Source organism: Hipposideros armiger, unplaced genomic scaffold (assembly GCF_001890085.2).
Source record: "Hipposideros armiger isolate ML-2016 unplaced genomic scaffold, ASM189008v1 scaffold_505, whole genome shotgun sequence".
In the NCBI taxonomy this organism is placed as follows: Eukaryota; Metazoa; Chordata; class Mammalia; order Chiroptera; family Hipposideridae; genus Hipposideros; species Hipposideros armiger.
The window spans coordinates 217,664-240,134 of NW_017731855.1; the positions used below are offsets into that span (position 1 = coordinate 217,664).

The following is a 22,471-nucleotide window of genomic DNA, read 5'->3' on the forward strand; positions in this document are numbered from 1 at the left end:
ATGATCACAATACCAACATGGGCCAGTGAAGCAACGTCCTCCACAACTAGACTGAAGAACAAAAGGACAGCAACTTGTCTGTCCCCCTTCCCCAATTCCCCAACGCTGTTCCCCTCCCTCAATTTTCCAATAAAATCTTTAAATAAAAAAACCAGATTTTAGAATCCTAGATTGAAATGGGCTATAAGAAGCCCTGGGTCAGACAAGTATTCACTTAAACCTGAGAGTTTTAAATTCGTCACTCAAAATCAATACATCAACTGTTTAGTTTACTGGATAAATTACCAGGTAATCCCAGCTATTATGCCCCTATTTGTTCAAGACATGTTTGATCAAAGCTACAAGTGCATATGAGTATGGGTATGGATGTAAGTGTTTTTGAAAGCCTAAAAGATGAAATTGAAAAGGTGGGCAGAGGCTAGATTGTGGAAGGCTTTGAATACCAGGTTAAGGAAGGTAGACTTCATCCTGTCAGTATCAGGAAGCAATTGAAGGGTTTTTACACTCAAAGCTGTGAGGTATACTGTGCAGTTTTTCAGGAAGATAGATCTACAGCATTGCAGAGGACAAGAGACATGCTAGAGATGTGGAGACTAGATACAGAAAGTGGTAAGAATCTGTCTAATGTGGTAATGGTTAAAATGTAAAGGAGGGACAAAAAAGACATGAAGAACTAAGAGACTTGGTTAAAGATGGCAGATGGAACTCACACATTTAGCTCAAAACTCTGATACAATTATAATAAAGGAGTTGTAAAAAGGCATAAGTACACAGGATGGAGGATACAGTAGAGAAGATTTTGGAAACCAGATAACAGATGGACAAATAGTAACTGAGTTAGTAGAACTGAGAAACCTGTATCCCAAGTCACCAGAGGGGAAAGCTGAACAGCAGCTCAATCTATATCACAGAACTAAAAAAAATGCTCAAGAATTTGCAGTGCCAGGTATCTCTGTAGGTAGCAGGTAAGGACTTCCTAAAACTAGGAGGACTGGTTGAAAGTCAGCCTCAGATACTGATAGACCTGAAGGTTTTTCTCCCCCACTCTGCAGAGCCAAATCACTTTTCTTCCCAACCCCAGCAGAAGACTGGAGGTCGAGTCTCTTGGAGAAGATCCCTGAAACTCAAAAGAAAACTTTTAAAAAGAAAATCTATGATGGGCATTCTCCAAGAAACCATGATAGAAGAAAAGGAAATTTTAAGACCTATTGAGGAAAGAAAAGAGCTCTTTAGAATTAAATATATGGCGAGAGGTATTAAAAGCCTTAATAAAATGGTTGGAAGATAAAGCTGATGAAATGTCTTAGAAAGCAGCACTTTTTAAAAAAGAAAAAAAGAGAAGGCCAGCTGAGTGGCTCATTGGTTAAGAGTTGGCTTGGGAGTGCGGGAATCTGAGCAGCAGGGCCACTGGTTCAGATCCCACATGGGCCAGTGACGCTGCACCCTCTACAGCTAAGATGGTGAACAACAGCTCAACCTGGAACTGGGCTGCCGTGAGTCGCCGGCGACAGCGTAAGCTGCAGTGGGGCTGCAATGGGCTGCCGTAAGCTACCGTGAGTGACTGGCAGCCAGCGTGAGGAGCCAGCAGCCGGCGTGAGCTGTCGTGAGCCGCTGTGAGCAGCTGTCCAAGGGCTGGCGACCAATCTGCCTCAGCCAGAAAGAGTGCAATGATAATACCAACATGGGCCAGCGCAACAGAACATGAAAGTTTTCTAAGAGCAGTCATGTGGACAGAGGCTAGTGGCACAACAGAAATATAATGCAAGCCACATATGCAGTTGTAAATCTTTTAGTACCTACATTTTGAGAAGTAAAAAGAAACAGGTGAAATTAATCTATTCCATTTTATTTTATCTAATATGCCCAAATAGTATCATTTAAATGTGTGATCAATAGAAACATTATTAATCAGATATTTTATATTCTTGTTGTTGCTCTAAATGTTTGAAAACCAGTGTGTATTTTACACTTACAGCACATCTCAATTTGGACTAGCTGCATTTCAAGCACTCAAAAGCCACATGTGCCACCATACTACACAGCACATTGCTAACTAATAAGGATGTTTATCCGTTCTTATAAATTTCAAGGAAAAAATTGAACAAGATTTACTGGCGACTACTCCAATATCAAATAACATATATCAAAAAGTTCTTTCTTAAAGTTTGTCCCTTAAAATGTATCAATAGTTTTTTGACTAATTTTCCTTTTTTCTGCTCTCTGTGGAACTCCCCTTCCTGTTGTGTCTTGTCTGATTTCTCCCCTACAAATTCATGCTATATTTTTACACAGTCTTTTTGCAGTGTGGACTCACTTAGCCTTTTTGGTGTCCTGCTCCTTTGCCCTTTACATGGCAGAGGCTAACTTCAAATCTGTAAACTCAACAGCCCCATTTCTTAGACTATACCTTGGATTTCTTTCCCCATTGTATAATCCCATTTCTTTCCTGACTCTGTTAAAGTCAGCCTTCCTATAATATGCCATTTTCATTTTGTCCACCAGAGATTGAGGGAAATATAAACAAACTATAAAATGGAAAAGACATTAAATAATGTCTTCTAAAGTGTTACTGTCTTTCATTTAAATTTTCAAATATATTTTTTTCCAAAATGATTATTGTTTGTAGTTTTCTCCAATGGTGCATTTTGCATTCCATCTATAGTATATACACACTGAGGTATTATTTCAGACATGATTCAACGGTCAAACGCAGTATTTTAAAAGCTTACCTTCTTCTTGCTTCCAAAGTATGCACCAATATATGTCAGTGGTACTGAAATTCCAAACCACATTGCAAGGATGCCTATCAGAGTACGAAAGGACATGGCAGCCGATGACCCTTCCGCCCAAAGAATTAGATTCATGATAAAGAAGTCAGCAAAGATGATACTAGGGGGGGAAAAGTTAATACGCTTTCAGGAAAATGTTATAAACATGCTTGATGTGAATGTCAGAAAATTCTTTTAGTGAGAAGGATATAATAAATTACAAAGTTAAACCCTAGAAGAATATTAAATCACACTGTGTAAACCCAGTCATTGATCTGGGGGTTAAACCCAATACCATATAAGATAGCAGCTTATTATAGGACATAATTTCCACCTTCTACTCATCACTGCATGCACCTTCAGAGTCTGGCAGAAAATAAATAAGGTTTAGAGTAATATACCACGGAAAAACAATATGCAATATACTGAACACAATTAAGAAAATACATGTATTAAAAACAGATTTTAGGGCCAGCTGAGTGGTGCGTTGGTTATAAGCTGGCTTGGGATGCCAGCTCTGAGCAGCAGGGCCCTGGTTTGGATNAAAAAAAAACGAACAAAAGGACAGCAACTTGTCTGTCTCCCTTCCCCAATTCCCCAATGCTGTTCACCTCCCCCAATTCCCCAATAAAATCTTTTTTAAAAAATAAAAAGTACAAATTAGTATTCATAATATAGTCACAGGGATATGAAATACAGTATGGGAAATATAATCAATAATATTGTAAAGATTATGTAGGATGCCAGATAGGCACTGGACTTATCAATGAGATCACTTCATAGACTGTGTAAATGCCTGACCAATATGCTATGCATCTGAAGCTGAAGTAGAATAATATTGAATGTCAGCTATAATTATATATAGATATAGGTATATAGATAGATAGATATACAGATATAGATAGACAGATAGATAGATAGATAGATAGATAGATAGATAGATAGATAGATAGTGCCATGGGATGAGTATAGCATAGTGAAGATAGTCAATGGTGTTGTAACAGCTATACACAATGTCAGAAGGGTAGTAGATTGGGAAGGGTTATCACTTTGTGAGAGGTGTAAATGTCTAACTATTACATTGCTTTGTACACCTGAAACTAATAAAAACAAGTGATTTGTTCCTTTCTAAACCAACTTCAGTCATTTGTTATTTCATTTTACTATTTCTACTTTACCTTTTTACACCTGTGTTTATGATCTCTCCTGACTACTGAAGCCTATGTCACTAGATTTATCTATTCTGTTTTTAAAAGGCTCATACTTTCCTCCTACTGGAGATGTAGTTTTGAATCCTTTCAAACAACAATGAATACAACAAAACTTCCACCTTATGTCTCATCTGTTTCTGGCATCTTAATGAGGGAGTCTGGTTCCCATGATTTAACCATACTTCTTAAAATGTTTTTAATACCTTTCTGCTCTAATGAATTTGTTTAGCCACAATATTCCTCTGCCAAATTTCCTAGCTTTTGAAAGATTCATTTCAGCTGTTATCATTCCATGGCCAGAAAAATTACTTCTCACTTGACGAATCATAGCCCCTCTTCTTATACATAAACTCAATTAAATAATTTCAACAATTCCCCTTTTGAAAGTACACTCTAGAATGTTAATATGTGTTTAACAATTTTGTAACTGTCCTTCAATTTCATGTTTTTATATTCTAAATATTTCTTCCTTTGTCGATATCTAATTATTTCTATACCTTCTTATGGAATCTTAAACAGCAGAACTAAAAGGAAATTTAAGAGGTCACCTGGGTCCATCTCCAACCTGGAACATTTATTCACACATTCATCAAACATTTATTGAGTGCCTATGTGTAACACCCTGGCATTCAAAGATAAATAAAACAAAAATATTTGCTCTAAAAAACTCTCAGTCTAGTGGAGGACAGAGACAAACAAATAAATTACAACACAACATGGGAAATGCTATAGCAGATGATAAACACAGAGAAGTAGGAACACAGAAAAAAAGAGTGACCAAAAATGCTTTATAGCTCACAGAACAATTTCACAATCCATTAGTTCATTTACTTCTCTGAACAACTCTGTGACACAGGCATTACAGGAAAGAAAATGGACAATCAGGAAGGCTATAGGACTTACCCAATGCCATTTAACTAACACTGAGTGCTGGAATTCAAACTTTCTTCTAATATCAAACATACCCATCAAAGTGTGCTGACTCTTGCCTTTCCTACCTACAACTTTTGGGGTTACATAAAGGAAAAGTACATCATTTAATAATTTTACTTTCCTCAATTTCATTTAGGGAGCACACATATTCATTAGTCCAATTGCTTCTCCAACTAAATTTAAATCCATTTTTGCACTGCCCATTTATATACTGTGAAGCACTGAAATTCTCTTTCAACCTACCACATTCTAAGAAATAAGAATCCCAGTACCTTATGATTCTCTCTCCCATCTACCTGAGAGCCCTTAAACCATTTAAGGAAAATATGTCGTTTGCATCATGCCTGGTTTATTGCTTGAAAATTGCATTCAGTTCTACTAACAGAACTAGAAAACTGAATCTGTTTTGCATATTTTAATTAGCCACATGATTCAATCATACAGTAGACATTTACTGAGCACTTATTCCATTTAAGGCACTTATGCTCCATATAAGACACTGGGTTATACACTGTGAAAGATACAGAAAAATAGAACATAGTATTCACCCCTCTGAGTTTTAGAATGTATAATGAAAGATAAAACATATCACAAATAACTGCAATCTAAGAAAGACTATGCTAAGTGTTATAATAACAGCAATAGACTGTACAATATCAGAATGAAAGTGGTGGAGTTTGAACTGAGCTGGGACTTAAAGAATGAATAGAAATTTAGCATTGGTAAATTGGAAAGGGATTACAATAGGTGGAATGGCATGAACAAAGGCATAATAGTAGGGGAAAAAATAGTAGCTAATAACCAGTTACCATTTATTGAGCACTTATTATGTGCTAGGCACTGTTCCAAATGTTTTACATTATCCCATTTAATCCTCATAGCAACCATGTGAGGGAGATATTACCATTATTTCCATACTGCAGATGAGGAAAGCTAAGATTAAAGAGGTAAAATAACTTGCCCAAGATCCCATGATTAATAAATATTATTTGAGGAGAAGAGATCCAAGATGGCAGAGTACATAAACACTGTGCCTGCTTCCTTCTGTGATCAAATTAAAATTACAACTAAATTATAGAAAATCAACCTGGAGAACCATCTGAAGTCTGGCAGAACAGAAGTTTTATAACTAAGGATATAAAGAAGAAACCACATTGAGACTGGTAGGAGGGGCAGAGACGCAGAGCTGGCTAACCCCAAACCTCTGTCTGGTGGTTGAGAACCAGGAGGGATATCTCAGTCTCCGAGGTTCTCCCCAGAAGAGCAATAACCCCCAGACCCACACTGGCCTCCCCAGCCCAGAGTACCAGTGCTGGGAAGAGGAGCCCGCACAGCGTCTAGAAAAACAGTGGGGATTCCGACCATCCTGGTGGGATGGAAGGTGGCGGGAAACCCAAGCATTCTCTTACAGGACCTATGCACAGACTCTCTCACTCCCAAGCACTCACCTTGGGCTCCAGTGAAAGGACAGTAACTCAGGGGGTGTCGGAGACATAGAGGGGGCACACTGAGTTGTATTGCTTCAAGTTGAGGGCTGGAAGACAGTCACCATTTCCCTGTAAGGAGGTCTTCTTCCCATGCAGCTGGCAAGCGGGCCCCATCTTTCCTGTGTTGAGCCCATCCCCACATGGCCACATCTGAATCTAATTGGTCTGGTGAGCTCTGCAGCTCTGCCCTGCTGACTCACTAGGACCCCCACCCCACCCAACTCCCTCCATGCTAGAGGCACTTTCTCCAAGGGCAGCCAGCCCCACCTGCTTCGCACTCTTTCTTGGAAAACTATCAGAGTCTGACAGACAGGTGGGCAGCAAATGGCCTCGGTGTACTCTGAGACTTTTGCTGAGTAGCTCCGGGCTTAGCACTGGCACCAAACCAGAATCTACATTAACCTGGTTACCACAAATCTTCCCACTCTAGTGACTCCCTGAGACTCTTCTAACACAACTTGTGTACTATATGAGGCTTTATCAGTAGCAGAACCTTAAGGGAGCCGGCAGATGGCAGCAGTCCTTGGGGTGTCCTGAATTTTTGCAGAGCCACCCCAGGCCTGGTACTGGTTAGCAGATGTCTTCAGTTCACAGCACGGCCTCTCCCACACACCTCCAGGGTTAGCAGAGGCAGGAAACAACTGTGGATTGCTTTGTAGTTCCTACTAGGTAGTCCCTGGCAGGTCACAGGCAGTTGGTGACCTGGGCCTTCACCAGAGCCCCCTGCAAGAGGCCCCAGAACCAATAAACTTGGAGGTTATCTTAAGACCACAGCAGAGCACTGCCCAATTAGCCCCACAAGCAGCACACACAAAGGGAGGTCTCAACAGGCACCAGAGCCCACTGGGACCAATGCCACTCAGGGTTAAGCCCCTGCAATCCAGCCTGTAAGCTGTGGACAGTGCCAATCCCACAGCCAATAAGCCTGAGGGTCAATCCCACCTGCTGATGTGCCAATAGCAACCAATGCTTATAACAGGAGGGCACACACAAACCACACAAGGGACAGTCCTGGAGCACCCAGTGCAGGTCACCAGGAAGACTGTGCCACTGGGCCCCACAGGGCACCTACTACATAACGCCACTGGTCAAGACTAAGGGATGTAACAGATCTACCTAATACATAGAAACAAACAGAGAGGCAGCCAAAATAAGGAAACAAAGAAATACGTCCAAATGAAAGAACAGGAGGAAACTCCAGAAAATGAACTAAACAAAATAGAGGCAAACAACATACTAGAGACAGAGTTCAAAACAATGGTTATAAGGATGCTCAAGGTACTTAATGAGAACTTCAACAAAGAAATAGCAAGCATAAAGTAAGAGAGAAACCATAAAAAAGAACCAGTCAGCAGTGAAAAAATACAATAACTGGAATGAAGAACACACTAGAAGGAATCACCAGCAGACTAGATGAAACAGAGGATCAAATCTGTGATTTGGAAGACAAGGTAGCAGAAAACACCCAACCAGAAGTGCAAAAATAATTTTTTTAAAGAATATAGTTTAAGAGACCTCTGGGACATCAAGCATTACAACATCCACATCATAGGCATACCAGGAGGAGAAGACAGAAAGCAAGGGATTGAGAACCTATTTGAAGAAATAATGACTAAAACCTTTCCTAACCTGGCAAAGGAAATAGACATACAAGTCCAGGAAGCACAGAGAGTCCCAAAAAAGATGAAACCAAACAGGCCCACACCAAGACACTTTATAATTAGAATGGCAAGGGTTAAAGACAAAGAGAGAATCCTCAAAGCAGCAAGAAAAAGGCAACTATTAACTTATAACAGAGCTCCCATAAGACTGTCAGCTGATTTCTCAACAGAAACATTGCAGGCCAGAAGAAATTGGCACAAAATATTCAACATGATGAAAAGCAAGGACCTACAGCAAAGATTACTCTACCCAGCAAAGCTATCATTTAGAATTGAGGGACAGATAAAGAGCTTTCCAGACAAGAAAAAGCTAAAGGAATTCATCACCACCAAACCAGTATTACAAGGAATGTTACAGGGACTTCTTTCAGATGGAAAAAATAAAAGATCAAAATTATGAATAATAATATGGTGATAGCTACATATCTATCAACAATTACCTTCAATGTAAATGGATTAAATGCTGTAATCAAATGACGGAGGAGGGCTGAATTTATAAGAAAACAAAATCCTTACATATGCTGCCTACAAGTAATTCACTTCAGATGGAAAGACACACACAGACTAAAAGTAAAGTGATGAAAAAGGATATCTCATAAAAATAAAAGCTGAGGTAGCATTACTTATACCAGACAAAATAGACTTTAAAACAAAGTCTATAACAAGAGACAAAGAAGGACCCAGTAATCTCAATTCTGGGTATTTATCTGAAGAAACCCAAAATGCTACTTTGAAGGGACATGTGCATACATATGTTCATTGCAGCATAATTTATAGCAGCCAAGATATAGAGGCAACCTGTGTGTCCATCAATGGATGAATGGATAAAGAAGATGTGGTACATACATACAATGGAATATTACTCAGCAATAAAAAGAATGAAATCTTGCCATCTGCAACAACATGGATGGACCTGGAGGGTATTGTGCTGGATGGATTAAGTCAGAGAAAGAGAAATGTCATATGTTTTCACTCATATGTGAAATCTAAAGAACAAAATAAACAAACAAACAAGAAACAAACTCACAGATACAGAGGACAATTTGATGGTTACCAGATGGGAGGAGGGTTGGAGGGATGGATAAAAAGGGGAAGGGTTTAAGAAGTACAAATTGGTAGCTACAAAATAGTCATGGAGATGTAAAGTAAAGCATAGGGAATATAGCCAGTAGTATTGTAGTAACTATGTATCATGTCAGAAGCGTATTAGAGTTTTCAGCTGATCACTTCATAAGTTATATAAATGTATAATCACTATGTTGTATACCTGAAACTAATATAATATTGTATGTCAACTGTAATTGAAAAATAAAATGTCTGAGAGATAGAAATAGAGAAATACTGGAAGGAAGAAAGGAAGGAATGAAGGAAGGAAGGAAGGAAGAGAGAGAGAGAGAGAGAGAGAAAGAAAGGGAAAGAAAGAAAGAAGGAGGGAGGGGAATTAGGGACTGTGGGAGAAAGGGAAAGAATATGGTAACTGTGAGATTATTGATATGTTAATTAGCTTGATTGTTTCACAGTGTATACAATATATCAAAATATTAAGTTGTATACCTTAAATATAAACAATTCTTATTTGTCAATTATACCTCAATAAAGCTGAAAATTTAAAAGAAAAAAAACCTCCCTTATTTAGGTTAAGAGAAAAGATTTCTCTCCACTGATAAAATGCTGATTTGAAACTTAAAACCTGTTATTACCTTTCGTTATTACTTGTTATAAGTAATATTAATACATGTTATTATTTAAGTTATTATTTTAAAGCTAACAAATTCCACCCAGGAGATAACTTTTTAAAACTTGCTCATTAAAAATTCCAACTCCTATATTTTCCTGATTGTAAAAGTAATTGGTGACACATTTGAGAAAATTTGGAAAATGAAAAACATTTAAAGAATAAAAATCACAATGTTTGACACATTTTTTTAAAAAAGTAAGTCTAAAATAAAAATAGTCTCCTTCACACTCTGGTCCCTCAGCCACGTAGTAACTCACCCATGAGACAACCACTGTTAACAGTTGCTTTCCAATTAACAAAGCCATTTTTATTTTATGTTTACAAAACTGTGGTTTGACAGTGCATCATTTCATAGTCCATGTAAACCTGAGTCGTGTTATTATGAATTTGTAATTTTATTTTACTTTTCTATGTAAATCATCTTCAAAATTGATACCATAAAAAATATAACAACAACTCATCATGCATTGCAAATGGTAATGCTTTTCAAACATTAATTGTTCATTTTGGCTAATCAAGCTTATTGATATAGTATATTCTAATTCTTTTACATTTTCTATTTCAATGATGTAACTTCTTTTTATGAAAAAATGGAACATCTGTGTGATGAAAAATGAGCCATTATCATTCATCTTAAACCACAAAGGCAGAGTTTCAAGGGCGATTTATATTTATTTCCTCTACAGTGCCTTGCATAATGTGTTAAATATAGTAAAAAAACAAAACAAAGACAAGCACCACAATAAGTATGTTGAATGAGTAACTAAATGATGCAGAGAATAGTAGGTGGTTTACTGACTGGTTCTTGCATGCAATATCCCTTGTATTACAAGCCAGTATAATGACTTTTCTATAATGGCACTTTCTTGGCAAATTTATTCAGTTTTGCATTCATCTGTGCTTGAACTTGAAGCAACAAATATCTGAAATATTGTCATGGACATTGCCTTCTTACATGAATGTATTAAAGCATTCACCTCAGGAAAGACTACTCATTCTAATTCTCTTTAAAAAAGTTATAGAGGCCGGCCGAGTGGCTCAGTTGGTTAAGAGCTCGCTCAAGAGTGCGAGCTCTGAGCAACAGCGGTTCGAGTCGAGCCCAAGCTGAGCAGCCGCTGAGCTGCCAAAAGGTGGCAAGATGGCTCAGCTAAAACAAAAAAAAGTTATAGAAAAATTAGATGGCTCTATTCAAGCTGGGGAGGGGGAGGGGAGCACATTGTCTATATTTTTAAAAAGTAAAAAATTCTGAGGTACATATATTTGATGTGCAAAGTTGTAATATTCAATACTTTCAATAATCGTATCTTTTTCCCTGGAGTTTAGAGGAAAACAAGTGACACGTAGATAAGAAAATTATGAGTCTACTAGTTCTATCACTGCATTGTGTCGTTTATGACATTCTACTCAGCCAAAGAGCATTACTAAAACATTTTCTCTCATTTTGTCACTAATTAGTATATAATGTAGCTAACTGATTGTGTATAACATTAATTTTAGGAACTCTTCCACTATTATGACACATGTCTAGCATCAAGGACATGAGAATTTTGTATCAAATAGAAATTAAAATACCACATAACAATTATGATATAATCTACTACTTTTTACTTTTTAAAAAAACTGTCCTGCAGAACAAATCAAGGGAAGAATTTTTTTAATGAAACATGCTGTGGGCTGAATTTTTGTGTCCCCCTAAAATTCATATGTTGAAGCCCTAATCCCTAATGTGATGGCATTTGAAGTTGGGGCCTTTGGGAGGTGATTAGGTTTAGATGAGATCGGGGTGGGGCCTTCATGTTGGGATTAGTGACCTTATAATGAAAGACACCAGAGAGTCCACTCTCTCTTTCTCCCTGCCATGTGAGAACACAGCAAGAAAGCAGCCATCAGCAAGCCAAGAACAGAACTCTCACCAGGACGTAACCTTGTTGGTGCCCTGATCTCAAACTTCCCAGTCTCCAGCATTGTGAGAAAATTAATTTCTGTTGTTTAAGCTATGGTGTTTTGTTATGGCAGCTCAAGCTGATTAAGACAAAACATATCAAAGAATTTGGAGATAAAACACTATTCAAGTTAGCACTTTATCAGCGAGGTACTGTGAGAATAACACTGGGCAGGAGGCATGGGGTACATTTGGTAATATATAGCTGGGGCTCCAATACTGACATCACATGTGACCTTGAACATGTTGTTCCCTGACTTGGTCACTGATTTAGCATCTCTATAATTAAGAAACTGAATGAGCTATTCTCAGAGCCACTGCCACTCCATTTTTACTATGACTCTACCTTGGAACTGCAGTAACTAATGACACTATAGTAACTAGGTGATACAGGAAGAAATAATCAATGAAGGCAGGGGTGAGGCAAATAACACAATGTGTTGCCTAAATTGTCACTCTAACATGATATACAATGTATAATTGAGATGCACATTTACGAAATCTGCTTCAAAAACAAAGATCAAAACCTAATACAGCAGCACCATTGCTATCTCTTTGTACTAGAGGTTAAGATGTGCAAAAAGATGCAAAGAACGCAGATAAAACAGAGAGATTGCGGTAGTTACAGAAAACACGGTGGTCATTCATCTCCTTTCTACTCTTCATCATTGTGTACAATAATTTTTCCAAGATGAAGTATAAGAAAGACTATAATTGCATAGAGAAAAGAGAACGTGAGATACTAACCCAGGACAGAATAGTGCCGTCAGCAAAAAATTTGTCTTCCATTCAACACCTTTAAATGCTGAAGAAGTAAAAGACAGAATAGTTACTGTAGCAACTTGATTTAATCCACTTTACAAATACTGTATAGTAATCAAGACACAATTACATTTTGATAGGTTGGCTAAAATTCCCCATGCAATTAAAATTTTTAATAGCATTTTAATTTCTACATTTAATGCACCAATTTACTGGAATAATAACAGTTGTAATGCTTACTCTTATACATTTTAGCAGACACATATCCAGCAGGAGTTCCCAAAAGGGCCCATAACACAATGGTACAGGTCATTAAAGCTCCTCGATTGGCAGGGGAAAGGAAACCAAGGCAGGCTAGAACTAAAGGCACAAAAAAGAAATATCAAAACAATGACAATAATAGTCTCAAAAGCACATAGGACTTTATAATGAATTAAAGACAACTTTATTAAGACATTATATGAAACAGCATGCAAATTCTCTGATGTGAATACTTAAGTGACACTGCAAAAAATATTATTCACTTAGCTAATTCTTTGACAACACTTTTCTTAATGAAAAGGTCTGATTTTCAATACAAGGCAAATGAAATAACTTTTCAAGTTGAATTTAGTCTTTAATCTAACTGTTTAAGTCAAAATTAAACAAAATATCTCTCCCTTCCCTACTCCAATAGTCACTCCACATACAGGAAATCATTTTTCCTACAAAAATTTCTTTCTGTTTCGTTTTATTCATGGTGAGTAATAAAAAAATCAAAGTGAGACTTGGTCTCAGGCAAATATAACCTTGAGAGCTGAATTTTCAAATTATCATTGACATCTGAAACACTTAATACGCCATTTTTTACAGCAGCTTTGTTTATGAAAATCACTACTCTTTCAAAAACTGACAAGCTCCATTATTAGTTTATAAATGAAGATATCCAGGGTTCATCAGCCATTATAAGCCTACTAAAGATGCCATTCTATTTATACATTTAAAGTCCAGCAGTTAGTCTTGTCATCGAATTTCAAACTGCTAGTCTTTGAATTATGAACTCCTTTAGTCCACTTAAAATATGATTCTACCCACATGCTAATTTTCAAGAAAGCATCTCTTTTGCAAAGCAAGGAGTAAATGTTTTGGACATCACAATAAGTTATTCACAACTGAAGAAGCTGTGAAAGGTCTTTGATATAGGAACATATTCAGACTCATACCCTTAATTTGAGAACACAGAAATGTACTACAAAATGCAAATTTCCTTAAATTTTAGGGTATTAATTTTCAAAGTCCTTTTGTAGACATGAATCAAAGTTCAACATATGTCAGCAGTTCACTAAGATTGTTTAAGATGATACATATTGGGCTGGCCGAGTGGCGCGATGGTTAAGAACTGGCTTGGGACGCCAGAAGGCCCCGGTTCAGATCCTACATATGAGGGCCAGTGACACTGCCCTCTACAGCTAAGATGCTGAACAACAGCTCAACCTGGAGCTGGGCTGCCATGAGTCGCTAGCGATGGCGTAGGCTGCAGCCCCTGTGGCAGTGGGTTGCCATGGGCTACCGTGTGTAGCCAGCAGCCAGCGTGAGCGGCCAGCAGCCACAGTGAGCGGCCATCCAGAAGCCGGCGACTGATATGCCTCGCCCGGGAAGAGCACAATGATGGTGCCAACTTGGGCCAGTGAAGCAATGTCCTCCACAACTAGACTGAAGAACAAAAGGACAGCAACTTGTCTGTTCCCCTTCCCCCAATTCCCCAGCACTGTTCCCATCCCCCCAATTCCCCAATAAAAATCTTTTAAAAAAAAGATGATACATATTGATCTGAGCTTACTCACATAATGTAATAAACATCATAATCAAAATTTGTGTTCCTTGACCCAGGAAAACTGACAGCAACATTCCATTCCTTGGAGGTCTGAATACATCCCCATGAACTAGCTTCCAACCAAACTCCTCCTGGGCATCTTCCTGCATAGGAGAAAGTCTTTAATAAACATACCAGTTACTATGACAGAAAGTTACAAGAGCTCTCAAAATTAGATGAAACTGAATTTTCCTCTAAAGACAGAGTAACTGGAAATCAATGGCTCATTTTACATATAACAGGTCCCTGGAAGGTATGGGATCCTGTCATACAAATGAGTCATCCCCTTACTCTAAGTTTTGCATTGGAGAGAATGTATTAATTATATAAAGCACATGACTGGCTTGATTTTCATGAAGTAAGTGAATTGATTCAAGATCTATAAAGAATTCAACTAATTTTATAGAAATTAAAAATTCCCCAATATACAATTGATTATAAGAGTCAAAACAGTATAACAGATAAAAACTAAATTTTCCTAAATTATAGTATTTTGCAATTTTGGCACATTTATCTCATGCTACAAATTAATGAAAATCTTAAATAATGATAAAAAAGAAAGCTCAGCAACACATAAAAAGGAATATAAAGGGTTTATCAACTCTTTGATAAAATAACTCTCTAATAAACTTACCCACACTTTTTAAGAATCTACACAATTCTATAATTTCTTTTTTATTAAATTTATTGAGGCGACAATTGTTAGTAAAATTACATGGGTTTCAAGTGTACAATTCTGTAATACATCATCTATATATCACATTGTGTGCTCACCACCCAGAGTCAGTTCTCCTTTCATCACCTTTCATATTTTTTACCTCCTTTACCCTATTCTATCACCCCTCCCCCTTACCCATGGTAACCACTAAACTGTTGTCTGTGTCTAAGAGTTTTTGTTTATAATTTCTGATTCAAAACAATATGCAAAGTAACTATGTATCAAAAATGTGTTGCATTCAAGGTGTTGAGCTATAAGAAGAAATATAGCATTGAGAACTGGGCAGAATAATCATTTAAATATTTGCTGAATCAAAGATGTGCATTTTTACTTACGGATGCATTCAGATTATATATCGTAATATCTCTATGGAGAGTCCTTAATATAATGATAGCCACCATTCCAGATAAAAAGAAAACAATAACAAAGGAATTCATAATACTAAAAAATTTAAAAAGAAAAAAGAGAAGTTAAATCTCAAGTTCCTTATTTGAAGAATAAAAATAAAATCTGTGTATATATGTAAGAGACATTCAAATTGTCATTATGTTGATCAGTTTTCTAAAGTTAAACTCAGATCAAAGGCTCAATACATCAATATATTAAAAGAACTTAAAGCTCTATCACAAAAGTGTATTACAAATAAAGCAATAGAAGCAAAACTATTCTTAAGGTTATTTTAGAATTTTTTTTAATTGGGGAATTAGGGGAGGGGAACAGTGCTGGGAAATCAGGGGAAGGGGAACAGACAAGTTGCTGTTGTTTTGTTCTTCATTCTAGTTGTGGAGGGTGTTGCTTCACTGACCCAAGCTGGCACCATCATTGCGCTCTTCCCAGGCGAGGCAGATCAGTCTCCGGCCTCTGGACCGCCGCTCACGGCGGCTGCTGGCCGCATACGCTGGCTGCTGGCTACACACAGTAGCTCATGGCAACCCACTGCAGCAGGGCCTGCAGCTTATGCCACCTCCGGCGACTCACGGCAACCCAGCTCCAGGTTGAGCTGTTGTTCAGCATCTTAGCTGTAGAGGGCAGTGTCACTGGCCCTCATATGTGGGATCCAAACGGGGCCCTCTTGCATCCCAAGCCAGTTCTTAACCAACGCGCCACTCGGTTGGCCCTATTTTAGAATTTTTGAAGAGTACATTCACAAAAGGAAACACAGAGAAGTGAATAAGATAAGTAACACAAACTTAGTTCCACAGTATGGAACTGAAAATGAAAGTTCAGAAATCAAGGTTTAACTAATGGCTGGCTGACTTCTTAGCTGACAGACCAAGGCTATATACAGTCTTTTAACTTTATCACTCTGCGAGTTTCAGGCTAAAGACCCCATGGACAAATTACCTACCAGCTCTTACTGTTCTAAAATTAAAACTTAAAAAACTATCCCCAAATCAAAATGAACACTTTTTGCAATCCCACCATCCAGCCAAACCCAAACACATCAAAAAAGTTTCACCAGAATCTATGAAAATGCCGGCACTGTTTTAGAAAGATGCCAATAGCATAATTGATGTCTACAATGTCTCTTAAACTTCTTAAGTCAATTAGCTCACGACAGAAACTAAAGTACATTTATTGTTACATTATAAATATTAATACTATTAGAGATTAGCACTACAATCTATCTGGAGGCCCTTCACTTTCACAGCCCTTTTGTAGAAACCTTCTAAATAAATTTTATCTAAATAGTTCTGGGCAGGGAGGTGAAGTAGTTAAATACTGTGCTCACATTCCCCAACGACCACATCAAAAGTACAACTAAACTACAGAACAACCATTGTGGAGAAATGCCTGAAGTCTAGCTGAACAGAAGTCCTATAACTAAGGACATACAGAAGAAGCCATGTTGAGGATGGTAGGAGAGGTAGAAATACAGAACGGGCTGGTCCCACAGCCACATATGATGGTTAAAAATCAGGAGACAGGGCCGGCCGAGTGGCGCAATGGTTAAGAACTTGCTTGGGACACCCAGTAGATTAGATGAAGCAGAGGACTGAATCAGCGATTCAGAAGATAAGGTAGCAGAAAACACCCAATCAGAACAGCAAAAAGAAAAAAGAATCCAGGTTCCGGTCAAGACGGCAGACTAGGTAAACACTGTGCATACCTTCTCTCATGACCACATCAAAATTACAACTCAACTGCAAAACAACCATCATTGAGAATTGCCTGAAATCTTGCTGAACTGAAGACCTACAACTAAGTACATACAGACGAAGCCACCTGGAGACTGGTAGGAGGGACAGAGACATGGAAATGGCTGGTCACACATCTACATGTGACCATTAAAAATTGGGGGGAGGGGGTGGTTGGGTGGCTCAGTTTGTTAGAGCACGTGCTCTTAACAACAAGGTTGCTGGTTCGATTCCCATATGGGATGGTGGTCTGCACCACCTGCAACTAGATTAAAAAGAGCGACTGGACTTGGAGCTGAGCTGTGCCCTCCACAACTAGATTGAAGGACGACCTGACCTGGAGCTGATGGGTCCTGGGAAAAACACAGTTACCCAGTAAAAATTTAAAAAGAAAATTGGGGGGATATATCAGCAGCAGAGGTCCCCCCACCTCCTGCTGCAAGGGGTCCCAGCTGCAAGGGGTCCCAGCAACACACCAGGCTTCCCATCCCAGGGTTCCTATGCCAGGGAGAAAAGTCCCCATAATTTCTAGTTGTGAAAACCAGCAGAGAGTGTGCCTGAGTGAGACAGAGGGTGGCTGCACTCCCAGGCACTCCTCTTAAAGGGACCACACATGATTCTTTCAGTGGACTTACTCACTAAAAGAATCCCTGGCTCTGAGCTCCAGCTCTGGGGCAGCAGCTAGAGAGGTGACGAGGATATATGGGGACTGCAACAACATGGATGGAACTAGAGGGTATTATGCTGTATGTAGTAAGTCACAGTGAAAGACAAATGTCATATGATTTCGCTTGTAAATGGAATCTAAAGAAAATTTTTTTAAAAAACAGAAATAAACTCATAGATACAGAGAACATTTTTATGGTTGCCAGATGGAAGGGGGGTTGGGAATGGGTGAAAAGGGGAAGGGATCAAGAAGTACAAATTGGTTGTTACATAGTAGTTATGGGGATGTAGGATATAGCATAAAGAATATAGTCAATAATATTGTAACAACTGTGTATGATGTCATAATAGTACTAGATTTATCAGGGTGATAGATGGGAGGGGATTGGTGGTCAGGGTGTAAAAGGTGAAGGGATTAAGAAATACAAATTGGCAGTTATAAAATAGTCATGGGGAAGTAAAGCACATGGAATATAGTCAGTAATATGATAATAACTATGTATAGTGTCAGGTGGGTACTAGACTAGTCAGGGGGATCACTTCATAAATTATATAAATGTCTAACCCCTATGCTGTACACCTGAAATTAATATAAAATAATATTGAATGTCAACTTTAATTGAAATTTTTTAAAAGGTAAGAAATAAATGAAGAGGAATAAGAGGTTCAAATATCCAGGTATAGGGCTGGCCGAGTGGCGTGTTGGTTAAGAGCTGGCTTGGGATGCCAGAGGGCCCCGGTTCGGATCCTACATATAAGGGCCAGTGACACTGCCCTCTACAGCTAAGATGCTGAACAACAGCTCAACCTGGAGCTGGCTGCCGTGAATCGCTGGCAACGGCGTAGGCTGCAGCCCCTGCTGCAGTGGGTTGCCATGGGCTACCGTGTGTAGCCAGCAGCCAGCGTGAGCGGCCAGCAGCCACAGTGAGCGGCCGTTCAGAAGGCAGCGACTGATCTGCCTCGCCTGGGAAGAGCGCAATGATGGTGCCAACTTGGGCCAGTGAAGCAACGTCCTCCACAACTAGACTGAAGAACAAAAGGACAGCAACTTGTCTGTTCCCCTTTCCCTAATTCCCCAGCGCTGTTCCCGTCCCCCAATAAAAATCTTTAAAAAAATGTCCAGGTATAAAACAAATAAGTCATGGGGATGTAATATGCAGCATGGGGAATATAGTCAATAATATTGTGATAGCATATTATGGTGTCAGATGGTTGCTGGACTTATCATGGTAATCACTTCTCCCGGTATATAAATGTTGAATAACTATGGTGTACACCTGAAACTAATAAAATATTGTATGTTAGCTATATTTTAATTAAAACATTTTAAAGACACATTTTCCATTTTTCTTTTTCTTGGTGTTTGTGGAGAAGTGGGAGAGAGGAAGGAAAAGGGAAACTAGCCACAGAGAAGAAAAAAAATGTCATGACAATCACCTCTGGTAACAAAATAATTTAAAATATACATGTGTGTATATATACTTATATAATATACGCATGTATGTGTGTCTATATAGGTTTACAAATATATGTGTGTGTGTGTGTGTGTGTATATATATATATATATATATATATGAATATTTACATTTCCCACCCTGAAACTACTTATTCTTTATTTCACAAAGTGCTTACCTAAACCACTGAATGTTGGTATGAGGTATGGACTCCAAAACATAATCCCATCTAGAAGCCCACTTGATATTCTTGTTTTCCTAAAAGAAAAACAAAATCATAAGACCAAACTTTAACTGAACTTTTGCTCGTTATAATATTGAAACAGATAATTTATCCTCCATTCTGTACTTCTAACTTCATGAAATCATGAGATCCACCTGACATTTTTATCTTACTTTATTTACTGATATTCTACCTCATTTCAGAAAGGAGCTATGGAGAAAATAATTTTAGCTTACTGCTGTTCACCAGAAATAGCACCTTTTTGCGACTCTTTCTGTAACCCTAAATCCACTCCATACTTCATTTCATTTTGTCCGGACCACAGTGTCATCTTAATTGCAACTCCATAGCATACTTTCAAAGGTACACAAAGATATATATATAATGAGAGTCACTGTAGTTTTCTTTGTATATTTAAAGACCTAGACACAACCAATGGGAATAAACTATTGTAATCCACGCTAAGAAATACCATGTAACCATTAAAAGAAGTAAGCGCATCTATAAGTGATGACATGTTTATGAAATAGCATTAAGTGTAAAAAAGTACAAATATTCCATAGGAAGAGTCCATTATCCCTCCAAAATAATATACATATATTTTGGATGCAAACATCGTTCTATAAGAATAAATAAGAAAAAATAATGGTTATACTTTTGGAGGGAGACTAGGAATTAAGAATGGTAAGGAAAGGGAGAATTTTATGTACACCTTTTCTAAATATATGGTTTGAAGTCTTCACCATATACAAGTATCAATATTATTATTTAAATTGAACAAAAAGACAACTTGCTGCACTGCAACCCACCAACTCCACCTCCTGTGAATAGGTTTATTATTGGGTATTTTGTTTAATTATAAAACACTGTTCAACTTAAGTTATTGTGTCTTATTGAATACACTAATATTTTACGTTTTTTATGTTAAGTATTTTGAGATGTTATAGCAACAAGTTTATAAAAGATGTTTGGTTTTTAAGTATTATGGTTTCAGTATTGAATAAAAAACAAGAAAATAGTATTACCAATCAAGCTGTTTCTGCTGATGTGTGATCAAATTCAAACTGTCATTAGTTTTCTTATAAAATATCCCCAATAGATAAAGATCTTAACTGGCAATCCTCAATAAACACTTAAACCAAAAATGCAGTTATTACCCTTCAATTCAATGACATGTTCTTTTTTTTCTTTTTTTTTTAAGATTTTTATTGGGGAATTGGGGGATGGGAACAGCACTGGGGAATTGGGGGAAGGGGAACAGACAAGTTGCTGTCGTTTTGTCCTTCAGTCTAGTTGTGGAGGACGTTGCTTCACTGGCCCAAGTTGGCACCATCATTGCGCTCTTCCCAGGCAAGGCACATCAGTCGCCAGCTTCTGGACGGCCCTCACTGCGGCTGCTGGCCACTCACGCTGGCTGCTGGCTACACACGGTAGCCCATGGCAACCCACCACAGCAGGGGCTGCAACCTACACCGTCGTCAGCGACACGAGTAGCCCAGCTCCAGGTTGAGCTGTTGTTCAGCATCTTAGCTGTAGAGGGCAGTGTCACTGGCCCTCATATGTGGGATCCAAACCAGGGCCCTCTGGCATCCCAAGTCAGCTCTTAACCAATGCGCCACTCGGCCGGCCCAATGACATGTTCTTAACAAAAGGAAAATGCTGGTACAGATTGACTAAGTTGTTTGAAATGACTTAAATAAAATTGGGTATCTTTAGGTGTTTTTTCCCAAAGTTTGGGGTATGTTGTGATGAAAGTCAATGTACACTGCCTTAAAAATAAAACCCAAATAATAGATTTTAATTAAAACGAGTTTTAATTAAACATCAGATTTTAGTCAAAACCTAATGACCAGGTAATCACGGTTAACATTACCAGTGACAGGGCAGGTTGACATCATGAGCCTCCTGATGTGAGGTATCACTTCTGCAGTATCCCTGCCAAGAATGACCTAAGCCTGATCATGAAGAATCATTGGACAGGCCCAGGCTGATGTTCATCCTACAGAATGTAAGGTCTGTACTTTAAAAAATGTTTAAGGGTATGAAAGACAGAGAAAGCCTAAAGAACTGGTCTAGACTGGAGGAGACCAAAATCTAAACACAACACGTAATCTTGGAAAGGATAATAAACCTGAAAGGGAAAAAGTGACAATGTTGGTCATTGATGAAATTTGAATGAATTTGGATCGTATGGTAATGTGACACCAATAGTGATCCCTGATTTAGAGGGCTGAACACTAGTTATGTAGGAAAGTGAGTTTGAGGGAGAGACACTCTGGAGTGCTTAGGGGTGATAGATAGGACATTCAGCTCTCAAAAGATTCAGAGGAAGACTATTGATGATGAACACACAGGGAGAAGAGTGAACAATGGAGCAAATGAGGTTAAATGTTAACAATTTGGGCATCTGGATAAAGGGACTATGGGAGTTCTTTGTATTATTCTGGCACTTCTCCTGTGGTCTCAAATTGTTTCAAAATAAATTATTATTCAAAACCTACAAGGAAATCAGAATTTATATAACTGGTAAATCCAAGCATAAATATTCATTGGATGAAAAGATTTCTCTTAACCATTCTATTATAATATTGTCCCTACAGTAAACTGTGATGTAATTTGTCAAAATTTGAATAACATGCATCTTTTCACTAAAAGCAAGTTAACTCATCAAGCCTGTAAAACAGATACTTTCAAATATGCACTATGACATTTGCATTTTAAATACAAAGAGAACCTTGAAACTCTGCATTGTTAAACCAAGTAGTTTTTACACCCAACATTGCCACCTGCTGGAAATAATAGATCATAATATATATTACTCTTTCCTAAGAAAATAAGAATTTTTTTAAAAATCCTAAGGGACATTTGAGAACAAAATGACAAATGCAAAAAAGCTAACTACGTGGTGGAACTTATTT

The 22,471-nt window shown here is 38.1% G+C and overlaps 1 protein-coding gene across 1 annotated transcript in view; it reads right to left on the reverse strand.

The window, feature by feature from the left end:
* Positions 1-22,471, reverse strand: part of LOC109396166 (transmembrane 9 superfamily member 2-like) — a 92,095-nt gene that overhangs the window by 25,075 nt on the left and 44,549 nt on the right. The window contains exons 8-13 of the mRNA XM_019667778.1: positions 19,509-19,588; positions 15,408-15,513; positions 14,326-14,458; positions 12,743-12,862; positions 12,488-12,545; positions 2,730-2,889 (exon numbers count right to left, since the gene is read on the reverse strand). Coding sequence (XP_019523323.1) covers positions 2,730-2,889; positions 12,488-12,545; positions 12,743-12,862; positions 14,326-14,458; positions 15,408-15,513; positions 19,509-19,588 — 657 coding nt within the window. The remainder of the gene's footprint in view (positions 1-2,729; positions 2,890-12,487; positions 12,546-12,742; positions 12,863-14,325; positions 14,459-15,407; positions 15,514-19,508; positions 19,589-22,471) is intronic.